The sequence below is a fragment of the Muntiacus reevesi genome, chromosome 6 (genome assembly GCF_963930625.1).
Source record: "Muntiacus reevesi chromosome 6, mMunRee1.1, whole genome shotgun sequence".
Lineage (NCBI taxonomy): Eukaryota > Metazoa > Chordata > Mammalia > Artiodactyla > Cervidae > Muntiacus > Muntiacus reevesi.
In genome coordinates this window covers 19,671,357-19,698,692 of record NC_089254.1, presented here as the reverse complement: position 1 = coordinate 19,698,692, position 27,336 = coordinate 19,671,357, and the positions used below count along the sequence as shown (strand labels likewise).

Genomic DNA, 27,336 nt, shown 5'->3' with positions numbered 1-27,336 from the left:
TAGCAGCCCGTGTGAGAGGAAGTGAAAGTGTCAATTGCTCAGTCATGTCTGACTCTCTGCACCCCCATGGATTGTAGCCTGCCATGATTTCTCTGTCCATGGACTTCTCCAGGTAAGAATACTGGAGTGGGTAACCATTACCTTCTCCAGGGGATATTCCCAACTCAGGGATCAAACCGAAGTCTCCTGCTGCCAGTTTACCAGGGACTAATAGACATAGTCAATACAGGACAATACCTGTACTCTGAAAACTTTGCTTTTGTTGAGTTCCATTTGATACTGAATGAGTGAAGCCATCACAAGCATCAAATACCCTCAAGTAGCGGTCTACATATGTGAAAATTCCAAGGCCGCCTATGGGATGCTCTGTGTAAAGTGGGGACTATATATTTTGGGGAGCAGACCATGGCCAGGATTTGCCACTGTGGCATTTTAGCCGGCCATTGTGGCTCTCTTAACATATTAAATATGGTTTAGAAGAGGGATAGTGATTTGTATTGTGATATCTATCTCCAGTTAAGTAGTAGTCTAATGCATTATTTAAGCCATTTTCTTCTTCTGGATGACCATGTAGATACTTTTTCTGGATTTTTATCTCCTTCTTAATGTGTGGTGGTGTTTTGTATCCACACCAAAATGACACATGATCTCTAGCATGTCTTGTCTTATCGCCACTCCAGGCATCACCAGTTAAGGTAATCTTCTGACCCCATAGACAGGTCTGGCTCCCTGATTTATTGCTTCTAAATTTTAAAGATGGTGTTCAAATACAGCCAAGTCTGCATTACCTTTCCACTGGGTACTGTCCATACAAAAGCAGACCAATCCATAGACAAATGCAAGATCAAATGTGCTCTCAAAGAGGATAAACAGCTATGTAGCTGCCTATTTTCACCCCACTGAATTAAAAACTACAACAGCCCTGTCCAGAACACTTCATACTCTATAGTAATTACAATTCCTGTTTCTTATATTACATGAGTTCCCCAACTTCACTGATACACTTGAGGCAACCTGTACCTAAAAGAAAAGACGTGTGCTGTGTGCTCAGTCATGTCACATGACTCTTTGGGATCCCATGGACTGCAACCCACCAGGCTCCTCTGTCCCTGGAATTCTCTAGGCAAGAATACTGGAGTGGGTTGCCATTTCCTTCTCCAGAGGATCTTCCTGACCCAGGGATCGAAGACACGTTTCCTGAATCTCCTGAATTGGCAGGTGGATTCTTTTACCACTGAGCCACTTGGGAAGCCGGAAAAGAAAAGATAGGATGGTTAAACACACCTCCAGGATGGCATTTTACCCATAGGCAAAAGGCAGGACACAGCACCAAGCTATAGAAAGATCATATAAGGAGTCTTAGCTTCACCTCTCCTCACAACCACTCTTTACAATCACATGTCTCCTCTAAAATGATGGAGACAATGAACCTTACTTCAGTTGTCTCCTTTCCTTATTTATCTTAACCCCAAAACTATCCACTATGAGCTCCATTAAGCTTAGCCATGCGAAGTAAGACTTTCCAGAAGGTATTGCATTACTGAGAGCTCCATACTCAACTGCTATTTCCAGTTCATTGGAAAGGGAAAGTATCAGGAGAAATTTTTATCTCCATAGCATCTATGATGGGTCAAAAGTCCAGCAAAAACCTACCCGCATTCATCTAATCCTCTGACCTTTCTAAGGAGTTAAGAACTATTCTTGGTCATTCTCACTTCACCCCACCCAAGACTCATCAGTCTCGTGGTGAAGAAAGATCTAACAAAATATATTCCAGTTATAGATCTAGCACAAGCTAATGCCAGTGTCAGATAATTAGAAAAACTGAAATTAGTTCATTCCTGTTTACTTGTTTACCAAGGAGTTGGCATTAGCCAGAATGATTAGGATGACATCAACATTAATCTTAATTCATGAATTATTAAAACCTTAGACTGAGTTACAGTAAATATGCAGGAATAATATTTTAATTTGGTTCTGTCTGCAATCAGTGCTGAAATGATGGAAAAGCATCTTATGATTAAGTATTGGCAATAAAGGTGTTGTTTTCATTATAATAACATTAAAGATAATCTCTCTAAATAAGATGAACTTTGTCAGGTTAACTAAATTAAAAGACCCATTTCTCACCAGAAACAGAAAATATCATGACTCCTGAATTCTTATTCTTGCACCAGGAGAAAAATATGTTTAGAAATCATTCTGAACAACTAGAGACCAGATAAAATATATGCAAATATCACAGCCAATTATATATTGAAAATGATATCTTAATAGGAGACTTATGTTGTCAATTAATAGCCAATTGCTTATCATATCAGTATGAAAGAAACACAAGTTGCAAAGCACAGGGGAAGCAATATTTCCAATTTGTCTTCCAGTGACTGCCTTAGACAAGGAAATTACTAATCAGTATCTTCAATTCTTTGCCAATGCAAAAAAGAAACTTATCACATAAAAATTCAGTTATATTCCTTGGTGCACTTTTATATGCATTTCTGTTGGGTTTATTCCATGGAGTAGAATTTCTAGGCTTTAGGATATGTGTGTGTGTGTGTGTGTGTGTGTGTGTGTGTGTGTGTGTGTGTATTCAGTCAGTCAGTCTTGACCAAATCTTTTGTGACCCCATGGACTGTAGTCTGCTAGGCTGCTCTGTCCATGGAATTATTCAAGTAAGACTACTGGAGTCAGTTGCCATTTCCTTCTCCAAGGAAGGAAATTTCCTTCATTTTAATGGAAAGTGAAAGTTTTTCAAAACCAATGTATTCTTTCATACTTTCACCAGCCATGGATGAGAGTTCCAGTAGCACCACATCCTCTTTAGGATTTTTACTTTGTACTGACAAGTAAAATATTTGATTTTAGCCATTCCCTAATGATTACTTTGTTTGAACCACTAATGAACCACTAATAAGTCTAAAGGCTTTTGTATGTCATTCTTGGTGAAGTGCATGTATAAGCCTCAAGTTATTTGTCTTTCCAGGGACAATAGCAAGCTGGAATGAATGGTCATTCTACATGTTTTGACCTATGGAGCTTTAAAATTCAAACCCAGTTCACATACATAATAAATACTTATCATTTTCTCCCTCTTAGTTCAGTATGTCTCAACTTATTATTATTTTGGTAGAAAAGCTGGTTTCTTTACACAATGATATATGTTCCCAGTGTATAGCTTTGGAAAATGACTAATATGAAAACTGCTGCAAGACTGAGTGTTGAGCCCAATGGACAGATGCTTAATCTTTAAAGTTATCGTGTGTTCCTAACCATTACTGGAGGCCAAATATTAGAAAAATACAATATGGAGACAATTCTATTTACCAGGACTGTTAGAAACAGGTGGTGTGAAAATCTATTTGATAAGCTACATGAGCTAGGAGATGAGAATACCAAGAATTATGCTTGTATAAATACTGGTGATCGCAATAAATGGCTCTTCAAGGTAAGGGTTGTTGTTGCTGTCACTGTTCAGCTGCTAAGTCATGTCTGACTCTTTGTGACCCCATGGACTACAGCACGCCAGGCTTCCCTGTCCTTCTCTAGCTCCCAGAGCTTGCTCAAACTCATGTCCTTTGAGACAGTGATGCTACCCAACCATCTCATCCTTGCTGCCCCATTCTCCTGCCCTCAGTCTTTCCCAGAATCAAGGTCTTTTCCAATGAGTCACTGATAGAGTATGTACTCTGAGCATCAGAATGACAAAATGGGAGTGGTTTCTACTAAAAATAGATCTGGATCCCTGCTGAATCCAGAAACAGGAACTTCCTTTCCTTGCACGTGATTATTTATTAGGTAAATATGCCAAAATATCACTTCCAAGGGAAGTCAAAATACTAGCCTACTCAAGAACATACATTTCTCTCTCTTCCATCAGTACCCAGTCAAATGTCTTTGATTTTAGATCAGTGCATATGTTTGATTAATATAAAATGTTTCGGGTATATTTTTAAAAATATTTCTGCACTACACATCAAAAGTTTTGAGCAATTGGTACAGCCATTAAGAGTGTATTTGTGTACCTATGTCCCTATACTCTGATGACCACTAATGTTTTGATATTTTAACATTTGCCAGTTTGGTAGATAGACAAAAAATATGTTTCTTCTGTTTAATTTTGATTTCATTAAATTATGAGTGTCATAGAACATCTTTTCCATATTGATTGGTCATTGTCATTTTTTTCTGTGGACTATCTCTTCATATCTTTTGACTGTTTCTCTATTGAACTGTTGACTATAAAGACAGCCTTCAGAATGGGAGAAAATAACAGCAAATGAAGAAACAGACAAAGGATTAATCTCAAAAATATACAAGCAACTCCTGAAGCTCAATTCCAGAAAAATAAATGACCCAATCAAAAAATGGGCCAAAGATCTAAACAGACATTTCTCCAAAGAAGACATACAGATGGCTAACAAACACATGAAAAGATGCTCAACATCACTCACTATTAGAGAAATGCAAGTCAAAACCTCAATGAGGTACCATTACACGCCAGTCAGGATGGCTGCTATCCAAAAGTCTACAAGCAATAAATGCTGGAGAGGGTGTGGAGAAAAGGGAACCCTCTTACACTGTTGGTGGGAATGCAAACTAGTACAGCCACTATGGAAAACAGTGTGGAGATTTCTTAAAAAACTGGAAATAGAACTACCATATGACCCAGCAATACCACTTCTGGGGATACACACTGAGGAAACCAGATCTGAAAGAGACACGTGCACCCCAGTGTTCATCGCAGCACTGTTTATAATAGCCAGGACATGGAAGCAACCCAGATGCCCATCAGCAGACGAATGGATAAGGAAGCTGTGGTACATATATACAATGACTATTGATTTTTAAGAGTTCCATTTCAATGACAGAAATTAGTACTTTGTAGCGATACTGTTAGCTGTATGTATTACACATTAATTTCTAAGTTTTTCGATTTTAGGTACTATGTATGTCACAGTTTCATCTAATAAAGCACACTCTATTTTTCTTTTAATGCCTTCTGAGAGCATATGCTTTTGCTGTGATGCATACAGAAATTGTTTGTACAGCTGTGGTTTTTTCTCTTTCCTTCGGGCAGGTTAAAACTTTTGCAACATGATTAAGTAATCATTTTAGGCTCTAAAATCATTCCACTTTATCATCTTGCCCAGATCCCATTTTTGAGATTGCCATTCAATGAATATTAACTGAGACCCAGCTATTTGCCTAGGCCTATGCTGAAATTTGAGTAAACTCCAGGAGTTGGTGATAAACAGGGAGGCTTGGTGTGCTGCAGTTCATGGGGTCGCAGAGTCAGACACGACTGAGCAACTGAACTGAACTGAACTGAACATGCTGAAATTTGGGATGAGAAAAGCCATTAGCTAAACTACAGAAACTTAAATACAACTTACACTGAACCAGTAACCTTGTTCCTTAGTAATTTCATGAAAAAGTCTTCTTCAGACATTTTCTTCTCACTAGTCTTGAAATATACAATTAAGCTTGCAGGAGGAGAAGGGGACAACAGAGGATGAGATGGTTGGATGGCATTACCGACTCAATGAACATGAGTTTGAGTAAGCTTGGGGAAATGGTGGAGGACGGGGAAGACTGGTGTGCTGCAGTCAATGGGGTCACAAAGAGTAGGACACGACTGAGCAAATAAACAACATAAGATATTAATACTCATAAATATATATATATATTTGTTTTGTACTCCATTATTATTCCTAGAAGTAGCTAGATGTCTTTCTATACCATTCTTGGAGAGTGCAGGGGAAGTGCTATCATTATTAGTGCTCAGGTTAAACTGCTGTAGCAAGACTAATTTAAAAGAAAAAAATTTTTTAAATTTATTTTTGGCTGCACTGGATCTTGGTAGCTTTGTGAAGGTTTTCTCTAGTTGCAGTGAGTGGGGGCTACTCTTTGTTGCAATTTGCGGTGGCTTCTCTTGTTGTGGAGCACAGGCTCTAGGAACATGGGCCCTAGAGCACAGGGTCCGTAGTCGTGGTGCATGGGTTCAGTTGCTCTGTAGCACGTGGGTCTTCCCAGACCAGGGATCCAAACTGTGTCCCCTGCATTGGCAGACAGATTCTTAACCACTACACCACAAGGGAAGTCCACAAGATGACTTCTTAGGCAAACGTCTTATTAGGTAAATGTCGGTACTGAGTCACATGGCCACAGTCAACTCCAAGTGAGGCTGGGAAATTTCATTTCTACTTGGACCACCATATATTTGCTAAAATTCTGGTGCCTTCTACGATTAGAAGGAATTAAGAGATATGGATACTAGGGACACCTGGCAGCTTTTGCCATAACCCATTTGGATGTAACTCAACTTTTTTTTTGCTTCTTTTACCTCTTTTCCAAAGGTGAACAACGTAGAGTCCAACCCAGTTCAGCTCAAAATCTAGAATTCCTATGTGATATGAAGTTCTTTCCATGAGTCCTGAGGAGGCTTCATCTGGTTCTGTGATTGACTAACTAGTAGATAATTTACCTGCCACTTCCCACAGCCCCCACGTTCCCACGAAAACACGATCTACAGTAGTACAATAGAACCAGGACAATTGCAATAAAAATTCCTACTTGGAAAAGAGAAGGACATAAATGACACAGAGAAGCTGGTCGCTAGCAATGCGGAAATCTTGCTGGGCAGCAATTGCAGACTCCCCTCACTAGCACTGGAGTGAGCTCCTTGATGACATGGCTCTGTCTTCTTGGAAACCCCCAATCCACTGTCCCTTTGGTCTCTTGGCTTTGTCCTTTAGGAAATTCCTCTTTATTCATCATCCCCTGGGACACTCCTACAGAGCACACTGGAAAGCATACTCTCGTTTCACTTTAGATGTGATGATAGACCAGGAGTTTCAGGGCTTAAATTGATGCAGCCCAAGTTTCTCAGTTCCCTGCAGATACGGGGTTAGAATCTCAGGAGGCGTTTTCTTATCAGACTTTTACACACTAGACTTGCAAGTTCTTTGGCACTATAATTCGCTCAAAAAATAGTTGAGTTCTTGTCTATTCCAGGTAGCTGTATGTGGAAGAAAGAACAGCCAAACGCCTTATCTGTATGTAACCCCGATGATGCTATATTCTCTCTCTCCCTTGAATTAACAGCAGTTACCCTGGGTTTGGAAACCACATCCTTAATCTGATTTTGGACTGGCTCACATTCATGCACAGAATCCTTAAGAGAGGGCTCTAGAGCAAGGTCCTGGGTGACAAGTTTTATCTGCTGTGATTTTGTTTACAGAAACAGTTGTCTTTTCCAAGTTACTAATCCCTCAGTCAATTTAGATTAAAGGCCACCTGCTGAGAATAGAAAGGGAGTTATACTCCCTTTTCAGCTCTGCGTCACACTGATTAATTCTTGCCTGACTCATCTCTCTCCTAGTGCATTGCTAAAAGCTGCAAGGGACAGCCAAGGCACATTAATATTCTGCAACTTTCTGAGCCCTGTTCCAGGAGATACAGAATTGGTAGGCACATGATCTGCCTTCTTAGTTACTACGGGTAACAGTTTTATTTAATGTTTACCATAAAAAGGATTACTGGCTCTTCAGTCTGAAGTATCTGTTTACTCATGCTCAGCAAGTCTGTCATTAAGGATGGGACACGTATGTGAGAATAGTTTTACAGTGTAAAACTCCATGGATGGTATCAATTTTTGTATTAATTAGGGTTGAAGCTGAACTGCTTTAAAAAGAGACTTCAATGGCCTAATGAGAAGAACATACTTTTTATCTATTCATCTTAAACAAGATTGTAACAGGCAAGCTCTGTCAGCAGCTACATGTGGCTTCCATCTCTGAGCCCACGGTGGCTATTTGAGCTCTTGCTGTTTCACAGCCAGTGGAAAAGAGAATAGAAAAGTGGAGGACATGAGACGAGTGCTCGGGCCTGGTGCACTGGGAGGACCCAGAGGAGTCGGGTGGAGAGGGAGGTGGGAGGGGGGATCGGGATGGGGAATACGTGTAACTCAATGGCTGATTCGTGTCAATGTATGACAAAACCCACTGAAATGTTGTGAAGTAATTGGCCTCCAACTAATAAAATAAAATTTAAAAAAAAAAAAAAAAAAAGAAAAGTGGAGGACAAAGAGCTTTCTTTTCAAGGAAGTGACTAGACACCTGTCTTCATGACTCAAAAAACTTTAGCTCACATCATTAGCCTGAAATTATTCAGATGACTTTGCTGCTAGAGACACAGAAAATGTGACCTGCTAAGTCACTCAGGGGAGTTTCTGTTACTAACAAGAAGAACGGAAGAATGGATAACAGACAACAATCAGTGGATACAGATAACACACTAACATACAACAAACATATTGCTTGATTTTTTGACATCATTTTGCAAGAATGGTATGCATAGTTACAAATGCAGTTTTTAGCTTCCAAGTTATGAAATTACATGTTTTCAATCTACATTTCATATCTTTTGAATATTCAGGCTGTTTATCAATACCAAGTCACTATTTTTTATCTCTGCTACTTTCTGCTTTTATTTTTTTTCTCCTTCGAGTTACGCATAGTTTTTTTTCAAAGCTCTCTAAACTTCTATCCTCTACTTTGTGAAATGTTCAATAAAACCAAAACTTCTTACTAATGTGTTTGATGGTAGGAGACTATATACACTAATGCAAAAGGTGAGTGAATACATAAAACAGCTGATGATATTCTTATAAGAGGTGTTTTCTTCCTTCCAACAAAGGAGGAATTCTCCCTACATCCTAAACAGGTATTGTTCATCTTAACTTTTACTTCTCACCTCTGCATATATAACCCATCTCATCAAGAACAAAGCACTGCAAGCTAGTAATAGTTTCGGGCATTCAGTTTTGTTCCCTACGGCCCCGCCATCACCATTTTTGTTGTTTTATTTATTCTACTCACTCCTTGAGCTTCCCCCAATATTCCCTCCTTTCCACAAGGTTTCCATGAGCAGTTGAACACTTATGCTTATATTTCCCTTTCTCGGCACTCGCGGATGCTGTCTGTTCGTTTTAGTCTTGCTCAGATAGTCTTTCTTTCTTCACCGTATTTTGCATGTCCTGAGCCTGTGCCATCCTCTGCCCCTTCTCTTCTCATTTAGCTTAACCTGGGGCAGCAGCTCAACAACCTTGTGTGGACTTCCACCAGCTTTGCTGTGTTTTTGACCCCAGCACCCAGCTGACCACCGAAGGCCACTGAGCATGTGGATTTTAAGAAGAGTAGGCAGGCAGATGCATGCTTAACCTTGAAAGAAACTGAGGTTAAAAAACAAATGATTTACCTAATATACTTAGTTCAACCAGCAGTGGTGGAATTAGGATTCTTCCCAAGAATCCTGACATCCTTTTAATTAGAGGATTAATTAAAAGACTTCTCAGGATATCATACAGTGTTCTTTAGCATTGCACTGCTATTATAAACAACCACACTGCTTTCAGACAAAGCAACGGAAGTCCAACAGCCTCAGTAATCTGTCAGTTACATTTGACTATTAGGGATGATCCAGGGGAGGGTCAGGAAGGGATCTGGTTCTGCCAAGGCTGAGTAATTTACCTTCTGGAAGAAAAACCATGCCCAGAAAATTGAATGAAATTACACCCATCTCTTTTGGGTCTCACTTAAAAATTATGTTAAAAGCTAACAAGTACAAAATACATTTCAAAAACCTGTAAAACTAGAAATTTTAGGATCATAGAATATTTTAACAAACTGTAGGGTACTTGTAATCCTTGTTGGGAAATAGAACAAAAACTTCCATACTTTTTGTTAACTATTTTTTCATTAAAAATTGGGGAATCATTATTCTATTGCTTTTTTTCCCCAACACATTCTTCTAAGTTTGTGTTTGTTTTAGTGCTAGAATATGGAATGATTTGCTCCTATGTATCATTTGTGAAATTCCCTGAGAAATATATTGTGGTTGGCAGAAACCTCTTCTCTTAAGGAATATCATCATGGGAACATAAAGAAGAGGCTTATGTGGATTCTACAGGAGTAGTTCACCATTATATAAATTTTCTGCTTTGAGTGATGACCTCTTGAGGCCTGAAACATTACAAAGAAAAGAACAAAACTATAGTCTATTCAACTATAGCTAAAAAAAAAAAAAAGATGTTATCTTTGGTGCCTTAAATAAAAGTTCATGTAAAATAATTGCTGTTGAATTGCCAAGTCACGTTCGATTCTTTACAACACCATGAACTGTAGCCAGCCAGGCTCCTCTGTTTATGGGATTTCCCAGGCAAAAATACTGGAGTGGATTACCATTTTCTTCCCAAGGGGATCTTTCCGGACCAGGGATCTGATCTGTGTCTCCTGCACTGGCAGGCGGATACTTTACCACCTAGCCACCAGGGAAGCCCCATGTAAAATACTACGTGACATTATAAAAACATGACCTTTTTGAAACACTTTAATATTCAGAAGTTATGATGTCAAATAATAATTTTTCTCACTCAAATCTGGGTTGAATATTATATACCATTAGAAGTCTGTTGGCTAACCTCTCTGATGACTCACCGAGAATATTACCATTCTAGCAATGTTACTACTGGCTCTTCAAATACATAAAATTGACTACTCTCAAAAACCAAAGCTCAGGGCTCCTGTGGTGGCTTAGTGGTAAAATATCCACCTGCCAACGCAGGAGACACACATTCAACCCCTGGTCTGGGAAGATCCCAGCTCCTGCGGGGCAAGCCGTGCACTGCAACTACTTAGCCTGTGCTCTAGAGCCCGAGAGCTGCAACTCAGAAGCCTGTGTGCCTTGAGCCTGAGCTCTGCAACAGGGAAGCCACTGCAACGAGAAGGATACGCAACTAGAGAGCAGCCACCACTCACCATCGGAACTAGAGAAAAAGTCCATGCAGCAACAAAGGCCCAGTACAGCCAAATGAGTAAATATTTTTTAAAAAACTCCAAAGCTCAAAAACGATCTTACTAAGTTAGGTGTTTAATTGTTCAAACTATTTTACTGTTGGCTAGACCCTAAAAAATTGTCATACCCACTCCCTTGTCTCCAAAGTGTCTCACCAGAGGATATGTAGCAGTGTTACTCTAATTGTGAAGATAGCAAGTGCCTTATGTGAACCTAGTATGAGAAATTTCATTCTGCATCTGTTTGTAAGAGGGTCAGGTTGAAACCAGAATACTCTCCTGCAAGGATGAGGAAAGAGATGAAATATTGACTAGATTTCCCCCTAGATACAATTATATTTATTTTCTGCTTTAGAAATTGGAGTCTAAGCTGAAGGACAGAAGAGAGTAGGAAAATGTACTGGCTTCCCAGGTTACCAGCTTTTATCCACTATGCCAACCAACTAGAATCCTGGCTTCACTGTATATCTTTCTACACAGTGGGGCGGTGGAGGAACAACCCCCAAAGATGACCACATCTTGTCCTGAACCTGTGAATGTATTACCTTACAAGGCAGAGGGACATTACAAATGTGATTAAATGAAGTATCTTGAGAAGGGGAGATTATCTAAGATTATTCAAGAGGGTCCAAGAAAATATAAGGATCCTTATAAGTGAAGGAAGGGGCAAGAAAGAGTCAGGGAAGGAGAAATGACTGGTGGTCACATGGCAGAGGGCAGACAGGGAAAGAGAGATCTTTGAAGATGCTACACTGCTAGCTTTAAAGACTGAAGAAGTGACCACAAGCCAAGAAATGCAGGAGGTAGGCCACTAGAACCCAGAAAAGGCAAGGAATGGAATTTTCCCCCAAAACCTCCAGAAGGAATGTAACTCTTCAGCCCAATTTAGAATGCTGAACTCCAGAACTGGAAGATGATATATTTATGCTGTTTTAAGCCACTATATTTGGGATAATTTGTCACAGTAGCAATAGGAAATAAATATACCATGATTCAACAATATCAATTTTAAATATAGAATATCAAAGAATAGTGGAGTGAATTGTCATGACTTTCTTCAGGGGATCTTCCCAACCCAGGGATTGAACCCAGGTCTTCTGCACTGTGGGTGGATTCTTTACCTGTATCCATATAACTTATCTTATTTTATTCTATTCTATTTATTTATTTATTTATTTTGGCTGCACTGGTGCAGTTTGTGGGATCTTAGTTCCCTGACCAGGGATTGAATCTGTGCCCTTGGCAGTGAAAGCACGGAGTCCTAACCACTGGACGGCCAGGGAATTCCCTATCCATCTGTTAAATAATTAAATCTTGGGTATAGGGTTTCTCTGGAGAAGGCAATGGCACCCCACTCAAGTACTCTTGCCTTGTAGATCCCATGGACGGAGGAGCCTGGTGGGCTGCAGTTCATGGGGTTGCAAGGAGTCGGACACCACTGAGCGACTTAGCAGCAGCAGCAGCAGCATAGGGTTTCTCTGCCATGATGACAAGAATACATAGCAAATCTAGTTAATTAAGAGCTCGCATTTAGTCCTTCATGTGAAACAACATGTTAAAAAAAAATGAGGCAGTTGTCCTGCCATATGGTAGTATCTCATTTTAGCTTGTTTCCTTAAAGTTTCTCTGAAGTAACAGTGCATTTTCATTTTGCACTGTAATGACTCTAGGTTAGGGATTTGCAGTCTTGACTCTACTGACATTTTAGACTAGACAGGCCTTTGTCGGGAGGGACCTTCCTGTGCATCCCCGACTTCTACCCTCTAGGTGCCGGCAGTGCTAGATGTCCCCCAGCTGTGGCAACCAAAATGCCATCAGACATTGCCAAATACCCCCAGGGGGGCACGATCGACACTGGTGAAAATCACTACTTAGGTAACGCATTATTTGGGGATACATACCCCACAAGTACCCACTAGAATACTCACAAGAACATTTGGTTACGCTATTAGGAAACAGGGCTTCCCAGGTGGCGCTAGTGGTAAAGAACCCACCTGCCAATAAAAAGGACATAAGAGAGGCGGGTTCGATCCCTGAATCAGGAAGATCCCCTGGGGGAGGGCATGGCCACCCACTCTAGTAGGCTTGCCTGGAGAATCCCATGGACAGAGGAAACCAGCAGGCTACAGTCCATATAGTCGCTAGGAGTTGGACACAACTGAAGCGACTTAGCACACACTAGGAAATGATCAGAAAGACAAAGGCTGCTGTGTCTTTGAAATCCATGTTTGTAACTAAAGGAGATGGAGAACTTCAACAAGGCAGTTTCCCGTGGACTCTCTTGGTTTTCTTCTTGCCCCACCAGGATCTTCTCATCCTCTTTGCTGCCTCTCCCTCAGCTCTACATGCTGGAACATCCCAGAACTCAAGTTATCCACTCAGAGGTCTTCTGTATTGACACACACCCTAGGTCATCACATTCGCTCTTAAGCCCCCAAATGTACCTATATACTGATTCACAGCAAATGTATGTCCCCGGCCATGAATTCTCTACTGAACTAGAACAGCTAGTCAACAACTTCAACTAACTGTCCAATAGGATGAGCATCTCAAAAATAAACACATTCAGCTCCTGTTTCCCCACTCAAACCTTCTCCTTCCACTTTCCCAGCTCAGTAAATGACAGCTCCTCTGATACTCAATTTCTCACATCCTCTATCAAATCCACCATCCTCTCACTGGCTCCATATTCAGAACACACAGGAATCCAAACCTTCTTCGCCACCAGCACGATCAACTCTGTCTGGGATTAGAATCAGTGCCTCCTAACTGGCCTCTTTTTCTGTCTTCTCATCCTGCAGTCTCTTCTCAACTCAAGTGCCAGAGTGATGCTCTGAAAATGTCAGACAAATCACATCATTCCACTAAATCCCATCCAGAGGGAAAATGAAAATGCCACGAGTTGTATATGATCTAATCTTTCTGATTTCACTTCCCACACTTCTCCACCTCTCCATCACTCTAGTCACAAGGACTTCCTCACAATTCCTTGAGCAAAGCAAGTAGCTTCTTATGCCTCCGCATAGAAAGGCCCCAACCAGAGATGTACCCAAGGCTGTGTGTTAGTCACTAGTCATGGTTCTCCATGGAACAAAACCAACAGGACAGACAGACAGATACAGATCTCGGTATCTACTTACATCTAGACAAAAAAAAAAAAAAAGGTTTATTGTAAGTTACTGGCTCACGTGAGTGCGAAGGCAGAGAAGTTCCACAATATGCTATCTGCAAGCTGGAGACCCAGGAAAGCCGGTGGTAAAAATTTCCAGTCCGAGTCCAAAGGCCTGAGAACAGGAATTCTGATGATGTAAGTCAGCCCAAGTGCAGGAGAAGACTGACGTCTCACCTCTAGCAGTCAGGCAGAGAGAGCCAATCCAACCTTCCCCCACGTTTGTGTTCCATTCAGGCCCTCAGTAGGCGGAATGATGCCTGCCCACGTTGCAGAAGGCTGTCTGCTTTTCCCAGTTCGTCAATTCAAATACTAATCTCTCCAGGAAACACCTTCACAGATGCATCCAGAAATAATGTTTAACCCGATAACTGGGCATCCCATAGCCCAGTCAAGATGACACATACCATTAACCCTCACAGTTCATTCCTCACTTACTCCAGGTCTCTGTCCAAATAACACCCTGGAGAGACCTCTGCTGTTCACTCTGTCTAAAATAGAATTGCTCATCTCACAATCCCTGGCCTTGTTTTCCTTCATAACATGACTAATTGAGAGAATACGGATTTTGAGCATTTCCATCTTTCTGTTTCCACCCACTAGATTGTAGCTTCACTGAGGGAAGGTATCCTTAACTCTCTACCCTCTGCTATATTGCCAGCACTAGGCTATAGACCAGGATATAGAAAATGAGATAGATATATATTCATATGTATCTATCTCAGAAAGATATATATATATATATATATATATATATATATATATATACACATATATATATAGGTGTGTGTGTGTGTATATATATATGCTCACACACACACACACATCAGGATATACATGCCAGGATAGCCTAGCAAGTAGCAAATATATTTTAAAAGCAATATACGGTTGCACTGTTAGGCTTCCCTGGTAGCTCAGACGGTCAAGAATCCACCTGCAATGCAGGAGATCCAGGTTTGATCCCTGGGTCAGGAAGATCCCTTGGGAAAGTGCATGCCTCAGGATATACATGCCAGGGGAGCCTAGTAGGTAGCAAATATATTATAAAGCAATATATGACCGCACTCCACTGAACTTCAAAATTGGAAAACAGTATAAAATACTTCCACAGCCACATCTGAATTGCTTTGAAAGTCACTCGGTTGTGTCCGATCTGCTTAGAAGTACTCTTCATTTCCAATCTAAAAGTAAGTATTGACTGTATTTTTCAGTGTTTTCAAGATCTAGCAAAATCTTTTTTTTATTAAAATGAGCAAAGAGTGCCCTCTACTGTGCTATACAGATGCATGCATCTCTGAAGAGTTTTTTGGTTTTTTAAAAAATTATTTATTTATTATTGGCTGTGCTGGTACTTCATCGCTCTGCGTGTTTCTCCAGTTGTGGCTACCAGGGTCTTCTCTTGACAGGCTCCAGGGGCACAGACTTCAGTAGTTGTGGTATATGGCCTTGGTTGGTCTACGACATGTGGAACTTTCCTGGACCAGGGATTGAACCTGTCCCCTGCACTGTCAGGCAGATTCTTACCTGCTATACCACCAGAGAAGTCCTGAAGGTATCTTTTTTTTCTTAATTTTTGCTTTAGTCAGGGAGAACACTGTTTGAAGAGGTTTACAAAGAGATAATTTTCATCTCTGATGCTATTAGTATTTCTAGAGTAAACAGAAAGTAAATCTTATGCTGCTGGGGTGTAGATTTTTCTTTAATGGCTATTTACCACCTCACACTGGATTTGAGGCAAGAGTAGAACATAAACAGAGTTTTTTAAGTCAGGGATGTTTTGCCGGTATCAGATACCGTGAAGGCTAAACAGCTACAGTTTTTGCTGCTTCTTGCAGCTGAATGAATAGAAGTCTCCCTGGATAATGAAGCCAGGAGAGAACTGTATGTGATTTGCAGAAGGCTCTAGCAGGTATTTATCCTGGCTGCATATTGTATTCACCTGGGAGCAGTTAAAACTATTAACACCCAGATCACTTTCAGCAGCAATACTCAAGTCTTCCTTGCCAGTCTGTGAGCCTTTTAGTTCTTTCTCTTGCCACGCTGAAGCGGTTTTCCACTGGGGGCAATTTGGCTTCTCTCTCCCCCCAAGGATATTTGTAATGTCTGGAGACAGTTTTAATTAGTACCCTGGCAGAAGGAGGAGAAGAGGAAGGGGTTACTGGTATCTGTTAAGCAGAAGCCAGTGATGCTACCAGTCATCCTGTAACACCCAAGCTCCCAGAGCAAGAATTATCAAAATGTCCATAGTGTCAAGACTGAGAAAACCCTGCCTTCTCAGCCTGGTTAGGACCTCCAGAAATGGAAACAAACTTCTGGATTTCATACCAGTCTTAGTGGGAAAACACTTGGTCTTCTGCTCTTAAATATGATGTTCCTTGGTGGTGCTCAGTCATGTCCTACTCTGTGACTCTGCATACTATAGACCCATCAGGCTCCTCTATGGGATTTCCCAGGCAAGAATACTGGCGTGGGCTGCCATTTCCTTCTCCAGAGGATATTCCCAACCCAGGGACCAAACCCACATCTCCTACATTTGCAGGCAGATTTTCTAGTGCTGAGCCTCCTGGGAAATGTACATATGATGTTAGCCATAATTTTTTTTTTTTTTATAGATTCCCTTTTTCACATCAAGGAACTTCCATTCTATGCCTGGTTTGCCCAGTTTTCATTATCAGTGATTGTTGAATTTTATCAACTACTTTTCTGCACCTATCCAGATTTTTTTCTTTTTAGTCTGGTAATATGGAGATTAAATTTTAAATGTTAAAATGGGTTCCTGGGATAAAACCCATTCAATGGAGATTCAATTTGATAAATTTTAAAGATTTTCACATCTATGTATGGAGGAATACTGGCATATAGCATTCCTTTCTTACAATACTTTGTTTAGCTTTGATATTAGGGTAGTACTGGCCTCATAAATGGGTCAGAAAATGTTCTCTCATCTTCTATTGTTGGGAACAGTTTGCACAGAATTGGTATAATTGTTTTTTCAAATGCTTGACAGAAGTCACCAGTGAAGCCCAATTAGACCTAGGCCTTTTTCTGCCAGAGACATTTAACTACGAATTAAATTGAGAGAGAGAGAGAGAGAGAGAACAGCAATGCAGGAAACTCAGGTTCGACCCCTGATCTGGGAAGATCCCCCGAAGAAGAAAAGGGCAACTGACTCCAGTATTCTTGTCTGGGAAATCCCACAGACATAGCAGACTGGCGGACTATAGTCCATGGGGTCACAAAGAGTAGGATACAACTCAGCGACTGAACAACAGTAATGTGTTGCTACTTAAGTTCTGTTTCTTCCTGAGTTAACTTAGTTTCTGTCTTCCAAAGAATTTGCCCATTTCATCACTGTCAGATTTATAAGCATAAAATTATGTTTCAAAATAATAAATAAATAAAATTATGTTTCTTATTTTCTTTTCAGTGTCCATAGATTCTGTGGTATAACCCCTCTTTTATTCCTGATATTAGTATATATAAATATAAATTTATATTTTCCCCATTTTCTGTAATCATCTGCATTGTTTTCTTCTGTTTCCTTTAGATTTAATTCACTCAGTTTAAGGTGGAAGCTTACATCATTGAGGCCTATTTATCTAATATTAGCATTTAGTGTTATGAATTTCCTTTTAAACCCAGAGTTAGCTGTATCCCACACATTTTAATAGGCTGTATTTCAATTTTCATTGAGATAAAAATAATTTGTTTCCCTTGTTATTTTTTCATTTATCCAAACATTTACTGATTAGAAAGATATCTGCCTGTTATTTCTATTTTAATTCCATTGTAATTAGAGAACACAGTTTATATGACTTCAATACTTAACATCTGTTGAAATTTGTTGTATGATCCAGAATATTTTCTCTCTTGGCAAATAATTTAGGTGCCCTTAAAAACCAATTACATGTACTGCCAGCATTGGTGGGGGCTTCCCGGGTGGCTCAGATGGTAAAGAATCCACCTGCAATGCAGGAGACTTGGGTTCAATCCCTGGATTGGGAAGATCTCTTGGAGGAAAGAAAGCCTGGCAACCTACTCCAGTGTTCTTGCCTGGAGAATCCCCATGGACAAAAGAGCCTGGCAGGCTACAGTCCATAGCGGTGCAGAGTTGGACACAACTGAGCGACTGAGCACTTTATTGGTGAAGTGGTCACTACACATCAATTAAGTTAAAGTGGCTGAGAAAGTTGTTCAAATCTCTAGGTCCTTACTGATTTTCTTATTCTGTCAGTTCTTGAGAGATTATCTCCCCATTACAATGGAATTCCATGTTTTAATCTATTATTTTCAGTTTCATTTTCACATTTAAATTTTTGAACCATATGGATTTATCCAGGCATACACAATAAAATGTGGATCCAACCTTTTCTTTTTCTTCTCTTATCACTAAAGTATTTCATTATTAATATTTTAGGTAGTACAATAAGGATGATATTTAGGAGAGACTGTTTTAGAAAATACACAAAATACATAACATACTTTTAAAGTATCTAACATGTATTTAAAACTAAAAAGGGAGAAATCACAATGGGAAAAAAATCTAAAGATAGAGCAAGAAAAAACATTTTGAAAATACAGTTTTTAAACTTCAAGACGCGTTTCCTTATATGAAATGAATACTACTATTCTTTTCTTTTGACTAGAATTTAATCTCTCTGAGTAATGTATCCAGCACAGAAACTATTTTGAAGCCAATTCTAGGACATTCTTGCTAAACAAACAAACAATGCTCAGACACAAAACAATAGTTCACTTTACATAGGTTCTTTGTTTCCTGGTCTTTTGTTCAAAGTTAATGCCATGATCCGATTGCTTATTTGAAATTTCTGAGCAAGCTACTTCAGAAGTAGTAAATAAGAAATACTTATTTCTGGCTAGTACTTGACTTTCCTGGATTCACTAATGTTCTTTCCGGTCACAAATTTCACACAAAGACCAGCTTGCTATATTTTTTGAAGCAAAGAAAGACATGTAAAGCATTAGCTGAGAGCTAAATTTGTTACAGTTTTTCAACCCAAAAACCTTTGAGGAAAATCAGAGACAACAAGGCAATCTAACCTTTCATATTAAACATTAGTAAGCAATAGCTTCATTCTAGAAAAATAGAAAATATATCATGTAACTTTTATGTTTATTAATTTGGCTGTATGAAATTGCGTTTCAAATCCAAAGGACTAATTTCCATATGTGTTTACGTGTAATTGGAGTTTTAAGGCTGCACGGTATCACAGGACGGCCCTGCTCTATTCACCAAATGTTCTTTTTAGAAGTAGACTGGTTCCCCTGCCCTAGGCTGACTTCACACGTGTTGCAGGCGTTTCTCCCAGCCACATCAGTTTTGGGTGTGAAATGCAAAAAGGAATTCCCTAGTTCACCTTTTTCAGGTAATTTTTACAAATCCTCTTTATCCCCGCTGTCCACCAGCAGCCCTTCAATTGACTACCGCAGGACCGATGATACAGCAGCTGATTTTGCTGGTAATTTCTGTGACCGCCCCAGAGTTTTGTCCTTCCCTCAGGGCTTGTGACCATGACGCACCATTGCCATCCCTGCCTCCGAGTGCTTGCGTTTGGGATTTGGAAAGTCATGTTTTCACAGCGCAGGCTTAAACAGCTGGGTCTGTTAAGGGGAATGTTTTGTAGTCCAGTGGTGACAGGAGAGAACCCCGAGGAATCTCCCCGCTTTTTTAGGCTTCAGACCCACCGTTTAGCGAAAGCTCCCACCTCCGGAAGCAAACCAAGATCTAAGCCTGTAAATGCCTCTCAGGTTACGAAATCCAAACCTAAGGACAGCCAATCACAATCAACTAGGCTCCAAGCTGTAGCCAATCAACAGTCACTTCCTTGCTTTCTTGCCACCTTTTCTCCATGAAAATATCTCCCCAGTGATTGGTTTGGTACTGATGGATCCAAGAGGGTTTTTAAGCAAAAAATATTCTTAAAATGGTTAATACCGTTCTATTTATCTTTTAACAGGGCCTGGGTTTCATTTGCACTATGATATTTAACTCTATAACGATGGAAAAGTTTAATTCTAACTACTTAATGAGAATGAGTTTTTAAAAATTAAATTCATATTTATTTATATGTAAAAGTATTTCAACCTTAAAGTTGACTGTGTAATTAACTCACACATCACACTTGAATAAAATGTCACAACATGTCACCTTTTTAAAGATACGTATTTTAATGATAAAAGATAGTATTAGTGAAGTCTTTTTGTATATATCTTTTGTGACGTTAAACATGTACTGTCAAATATATAGATGTATATAAAAGTGGTTAAGAATATAAATCATTTTGTCAAGAAAGAGCTGTGCTTTCAAAGCCTTCTTAAAAGGCCAAAAAGGTAAAGTTTCTCTTAGGAAATGACGCTTAGGAGTTAATAGTATCACAGTTACATCAGCTAAAGAAGGAAAATAACAAACTTTTAAAACCATCTTAACAGAAATCTTACTGCAAATAGGTGATTCTTTTCAACACATAGAAAGAAGAATAATCTCAAAGGCAGGTATAACTTTCTTCTATGGTGTATTAAAAGTAGGAGTTTGGTTAACAGCTCCTGAATTGTAAAAGTTGCTGACAAACTCCCCTAGACTGTGTATAGTTTTTCCTCTTTAAAAACTCATATAAAAAGATATGTCAGCATCCAGCAGAGCTAATATTGGTCCATAAGAAAAATTATAAAAATATTAACATAAGAAAATTCCAGTTTAAAAGAAATTTCAAGCCAATTCTAAGCATGGAAAAATAGCCATATGGCTGGGGTTAATTTTATAAAGTCAAACAAGCTCCTCCTCCCCCTAAAACAGCAATGGGACAGCTGCCCCATTATATTTGTTTTTTTCCTACAAAAACCAGTTTACCACTTGCTGGAATCCCAGCCCAGGAACCAGCCTGTGAAAGTAGGTGGCTCATGACCCTGTTTTATGATGACAATTGGCGTCCTCTTGTCTCTTCCAGAAGGGTCAGTCTCAAGGTATAATTTGGCTAAAAAGAGTTTAAAAAACAAATAAATTCAGTTAGTTTCAACTAAAGTAAAATAACTAAAGAATGAAAAGCCTTCCAATAAAAGTAGTAAATTTTCATGAGCCCAAAGTAGCCAATGCTACTCCATTTGAACAATTCCTTATTATTTTCTCACATCTGGAATGTGCATGTCTCATTATTGCCTGAAAAAAATTCCAAGCTTTATGGAATTATCCTTATAGCATAATTATTCTTTACTTTGTAATAATGAAAAAAAAAAGTACTGCCAGAAAGAACAGCATTCCTCAAAGGGAATTTATAAAAAATTATATATATAATATATAAAATTTATTTATATATTTAATAAAATTTAATATTTTATTAATATTAAATATATATAATATAAATATAAAATATATTTATAAAATATATGTTTATATATATAAATATATATTTATATATAATATATATTTATAAAATATAAAATTTAATAAAATTTATAAATATATAAATTTATATATTTATAAATTTATAAAAATATATAATCTAGATTATCAGAGTTATGGAACTTTTACTATTTCCATAATTTAAAAAAATGAATTTAAAAGTCTCCAAATAAATTGATATAATTATATCCTAAACTAGATAACAAAATATAATTTTCTTGTTCCTATTCTGAAATTCTTCAGTTTTAAAAAAATACCATTACTCTTTAGTTCTGAAGATGAAAGCTAAGATTCTTCTGATTCTTCTCAATTTTGATATATGGTTTTGGAGAATGTGGTGCAAAGAGAAATCAGGAACTTGGTAACAACTGTTCAGAATTATGTCCTAATTGCCCATGGGATCCAGCTTACCAGATTTCAAAGATTCTGCTTTCTCAACTTCATTGGCATCTTTTCCAATCCAAATAAAAATCTGCAAAATGAAGCAATAAAAATACTCATAATTTTGGGAGTATAGAGGCAGTGTGAGCCTTATTCAATGTGCTTCTCTTACCATCTCCTTTAATCTTACAACAGCCCCAAAGTCAGGGATGTGGAGATGCAGGTGCAGAGAAGTTCCGTCGCTTTCCTAATGTCTACACTTATTAAGAGGGACTTCCCTGGTGGCTCAGACGGTAAAGTGTGTGCCTACAATGTGAGACCCACGTTCGATCCTCGGGTCGGGAAGATCCCCTGGAGAAGGAAATAGCAACCCACTCCAGTACTCTTGCCTGGAAAATCCCATGGACGGAGGAGCCTGGTAGGCTACAATCCACGGGGTCGCAAAGAGTCGGATATGACTGCGCGGCTAAACTTTCACTCCAAACTTTCACACTTATTAAGAGATGCCTGAATTTGTATCCAGCCAGTTTGACTCCAGATAGCACATTCTGGTATTTTATGTTTATATAGTATTTTTCTAGTTTATAAAGTGAGCCTTCCTGAAAATAACATACTGGCTATTTTTTTTTGCACACACGCTCCTGGGGTGTGTAAAGCAGGCATTATTCCCGTATTATTATCCTGAGGGAGTCACATGTAGCTTGTTCACGGGCAATTCACACTCCCTTTAGGAATCCCTAACTTAAACCTAGTTCTTCTCCTATGTTATGGTATCCTGTCACACTTTGGTAAAAGCGCTATGTGTGTGAGCTTAGTTGCTCTTTCCAACACCATGGACTACAGCTTGCCAGACTCTTCTGTCCATGGGGATTCTCCAGGCAAGAATACTGGAGTGGGTTGCCATGCCCTCCTCCAGGTGATCTTCCCAACCCAGGGTTCGCACCCACATCTCCCACGTTGCAGGCAGATTCTTTACTGTCTGAGCCACCAGGAAAGCCCAAATATTGTTTAGTATTTAAATACTGATTCTTTAAAACCTGATATAAACTCTGCATGTATCCTTCTTGTCAAATGTAGGTTGTGTACTTCAATGATGAAAAATTCTCCTCAATTCCCTTGTATTTAAATCACTTTAAGATCACTTATTGGCAGAGAAATTTTGGTCAAGTTGGTTTTGATTATATTCTAATTTGTACTGAAAGTGCCGGAATATTTGCCTGCAGGCACAGAACAAACCATGACAGCACAGCTGAGTAAATAAATAGTTTAAAAAAAAGTGAAGGGTAGTACAAGAAATATTCTAAAGCATCCTTGATTATGCAAGCAACAGAGTTGACTACAAATGGAAAAGATTAAATTCTTCTGAATAACGAAACTTCTTATTTTGTAATTCTTAAATACACAAAGGTGTTTTATTGACATGAGGTTTTACATTTCATATCTAGAAGTAAGTGGTCCATTCACTTAGGGAGAATCTGTGACCAGATCCCAAATTCAAATATGCTAATTCAAGACCAAGAAGCTACAGTATAATATAACTGAATGATTTAGTGAGTAAGAACAGATTTAAGGGTAACAAATCTCCGTGGTTGACTAAAGACTAGGCCTAATTCAGGGATGTGTTTTATATTTGTTCTATATAATGTAGCTCCTAACATATTTATTTTTCCTTGTCACTATTCTTAATTTGCTGCTCTTTAGTCGATAAATCATGTCTGACTCTTTTGCGAACCCATAGACTGTAGCCCTCCAGACTCCTCTGTCCATGTGATTTTCCAGGCAAGAATACCAGCGTGGGTTGCCATTTCCTTCTCTAGGGGATCTTCCCAACTCAGGGATCGAACCTGTGTCTTCTGCGATGTCAGGCAGATTCTTTACCAATGAACCACCAAAGAAGCCATTATTAGTTAACATAGAGGTTAAGAGAAAACGACTCTCAGGTATGACTTCCCTGGTGGCTTGGACAATACAGAATCTGTACAAAGAATCAGACATGACTGAGCAACTAACACATAACACATCGATGTGACATACAAAATCACCATTTATTTGCTACAAATAAAGATATATATATTAACAGTAACGTATTTTAGTGTGTAGATTCAAAAGTATTCTGTTTGTTTCTTCTCCAGGGGAGAGGTCTCCTATGACTTCTTGTCAGACTTCAAGAGAAATTCTGAATATTTCAGTCTCCCTGAGGCATTGCAACCCACTAATGCATTTATTACTTAAATGTATGAATAAATAAGAATGAATGAATGTCTGAATAAATAAGGAACAAATGGATCTCACAAATAAATGAAAAACCGTTTTTTGTTGTTGTTTGTTTGTTGTTTTCACCTAAAACTAGAGAGCCAAAGATGGATAGCCATGGAATTATTTCCAGCTTAAGAAAACAATTTGCCATATGCATTAGTTTTATTTTTGCCAAACTGTGGAAAGTTTCTTATAAACATAGCCTAAATCCACGGGTCTATTTATTATTAAACTTGCCATTTCTCAAAGAAGGTTGTATCAGCTCCCAACTATAAGCACACTCTCTCGCTATGAACAAAATACAGTTTTACCTGTTCCCAAGCATCTAACAGCATAACATCATCTTCTGCTAAATCATCCTGAGTGAATTCTCCTGGAACCTCTTCAATCTGAAATAAAAATAAAAATAAAAAAGCTTTATACCCCAATAGTCAAGCAGTGATTTTCCTAATATAAAGGATACAAATGCTTTGTATTATCTGGAGTATAGGGGAAAAAAAAGTTTGCTAGTCATTTTTTTCCTTCCCTTTGGGCAATAAAGACTTAAATAATTGTTTATCTATTTAATCATGTATCACAAACTGAGGCTATCTTATTTAGGGAGGAGAGTACTTAACATAAATATTGCATATGGCTTTGGAGAGGCCATGCACAAGCAATACAGCCATAGTTTCCTCTCCTTCCAGATCCTAGTGACCAGGTGCTCCACAGGTTTCTGTTGCCTTCCTAGTTCCTAAAGACATTTAAGTTTATGATGCAGGTATTAAATCTTCTTTCATTTTGTAGGTAGGTCAAGATTATTTTAATAAAATCAACAGGTCTGGTCATTTTAAAAAATCAATCATTTTCAATAAAATATTATAACAATATTCCATAAGCAAAGTGTCATTATTTTTATTTTAAACGGGTTAAATTGTGTTCTCCAGAGATAACATTAAAGAGTAATGGGCTAGTTTAACAACCCAATACCAGCAGGCATTCATTAAAGTTCAAATTTTTGAAAGAATTCTGGCTGAGACTCCCCCTAATCATTATGAAGGTGGTGATAGATTGGATTAGGGTTTGCAGTTCTTCATGTCTCCCCTCTGCGTGTGACTCTGCAGCTGAAGCTGACTGTGGCCTTGGCCGAGTCACATTAGCCAACGGGACTCAGCAGGGCCTCCTGTGCTCCCGGGATCTGTCCGCGGATAAACAGGCAGGAACCTAACCTGCAGCCCCTTGAGCATGACAATACCTATTTGTTGTAATCTGATGGTATTCTGAGATTGCTACACAAAAACAAACACTAGCCATTTACAGAGGGCAAGAAATGTGTTTATATGTCTTTTTACAGAAGATACCATGCCAGGCACCGCTCTAATTCTTTATATGCAACAACCAAGATAATAATATTCACAACAACTCTCAGAAGTCGGTACTAGGATCAGCCCCATTTTTCAGATGAGAACATTACAACACAGAGAAGATAAGTGACCAGCCTGAGGTCACATGGCCAGGAAGAAATATCACCAAGTAAGTGATATGGAACAGGCACAGTGGTTCTAAAAGCTGTGCTTTGGACCAACAGACTCTGCTGTCTTGTACGAATCTACACGTCCAAAGTCTGTTTTCTGATGATGGTAATAAGATCAAACACTTGTTAGCAACACCCCTTTTCCTTAAAATGTTAAGAATTAGAGTTCCAAATGTCAAACAAGAAAATGAACAGGTGTAAAGAAAAAAGTGTATTTCTCTTAAATACGTGAATGACAAAAGCCAAAAACTAATAGATTTTTTTTAACCTAAGAAAAAAGCCTAGGAATTATATTTGTAAGTATATATTTGCATATTCATTTTTGTAAAATATATCTTCATTGGAAACAAGCATGATATTTATAGCAATATTAGCAAATAATACTCTTAAGAAATTCGAGAGGCTCACACTGAAGAAGATGTTATTTGTATGCGATACCAAATAACAGTCAAAAGAGTAAAACAGATTTCCTGACAACAGATTTATAAAATACAGGGATTTCCTGCAAAGTAGATGAACAACTGTGGTGCCTAACAACCTAATATTTATCACAATTCACCATTTAAATCTTTAATCTTTAGGTCGAATCACTTGTAAGCTTCAAGTGTGTTTCACATATGAGCAATTTCTTCTTCAAAGCGTTTTATTTCAAGTATGCAATGTACCCGGAAAAATATTAATTTTCATGTGTGTGTTCAAAAGTAAAGTTTGTATTTACCAAGACATGGTAACCAAATCTTTAGTTCAAATTTTATCAGCAAAAAATTTGTTCCTTAAATGAAAAATTTACACAAAAACCTAGTATGTCAAATGGAAAAAGCAGAATTTTTGTGATTAAACTGAGATGAGAGGCTCAGCCCAGGATATTTCAGAGACCCACAGAAAATCACTCTTATACATAGATACTTTTACTTCGAATTGCCTTGAATTCAAAGCTTGTGAATGTGACTGTGACATAAAATATTCCTGCTGATTTCAGCTCACTTGCAGGTGTGTGTAGAGCGTTCTGTGATTTTGCTCAATGATCATAATATTTTCATAATGTTTTTCATTCCATCAACATGGTGAGATTTTTTACTCCCCTGGGAAACTGAAGTGTAAAATTTTCCATAGTTTGATCAGAGAAACCACAATTGCTGCCCACCGAAAAGTGTCAAATTATTAAATTAATAAATCCAACCATGTGCATATGCATACAGCAATAACCACATGCTGAGACAGGTGCAAAGTAGCTGATATTTTTAAGAGCCGCTTGATTTATATGGTACATTACAGCATTCCCGTGCTTTCCCATCCATTATCATTGGCTTTTAAATCAACCCTGTGTGGAGCAAAGATTGTCATCTGTGGTTTGCAAGTAAACCAAAACTGGGAATGGGAGTAGGGATGTCACTGGAAAGAATCAGAGCAGGATCAGAATGCCTCCCCTTCCCTCTATTGTTCGGTTCTAACCCATGGTTTCTCAGGACACTTACAATGAATCTTCCAGTTTTGTTGGAGCAGCCATAAAGCCGAGGGGGATGATCTTCAGCCTGGGATTCGAGCAGAGGGGAGGTCTGGTAGTCTTTTTTCCCTCCAAGGGAATTCCAAAACTCCTCTGTGGAAAATACACTGAGTTAACCTATGCATTTTCAGGAGCATATGGTCGGTATTGCTTTACAGTAACGAATAATTGCATCTCACCTCAAGTTCATTCTTAAGTTACTTAAATATAGCAAGAAAGGTTACATAAATATAGCAGGTACCA

The 27,336-nt window shown here is 38.7% G+C and overlaps 1 protein-coding gene and 1 long non-coding RNA gene across 2 annotated transcripts in view; one reads left to right on the top strand and one right to left on the bottom strand.

The window, feature by feature from the left end:
* LOC136170771 (uncharacterized) lies at positions 1 to 24,332 on the top strand. Its single transcript, XR_010663680.1, has 3 exons — positions 1 to 112; positions 15,429 to 15,574; positions 23,953 to 24,332. It is a non-coding gene; the product is annotated as an uncharacterized lncRNA (long non-coding RNA).
* SCIN (scinderin) overlaps positions 20,559 to 27,336 on the bottom strand; it is an 80,956-nt gene continuing 74,178 nt past the window's right edge. Inside the window, exons 13-16 of the mRNA XM_065939250.1 lie at positions 27,065 to 27,186; positions 24,388 to 24,465; positions 21,851 to 21,911; positions 20,559 to 21,014 (exon numbers count right to left, since the gene is read on the bottom strand). Coding sequence (XP_065795322.1) covers positions 20,887 to 21,014; positions 21,851 to 21,911; positions 24,388 to 24,465; positions 27,065 to 27,186 — 389 coding nt within the window. The 3' untranslated portion in view covers positions 20,559 to 20,886. The remainder of the gene's footprint in view (positions 21,015 to 21,850; positions 21,912 to 24,387; positions 24,466 to 27,064; positions 27,187 to 27,336) is intronic.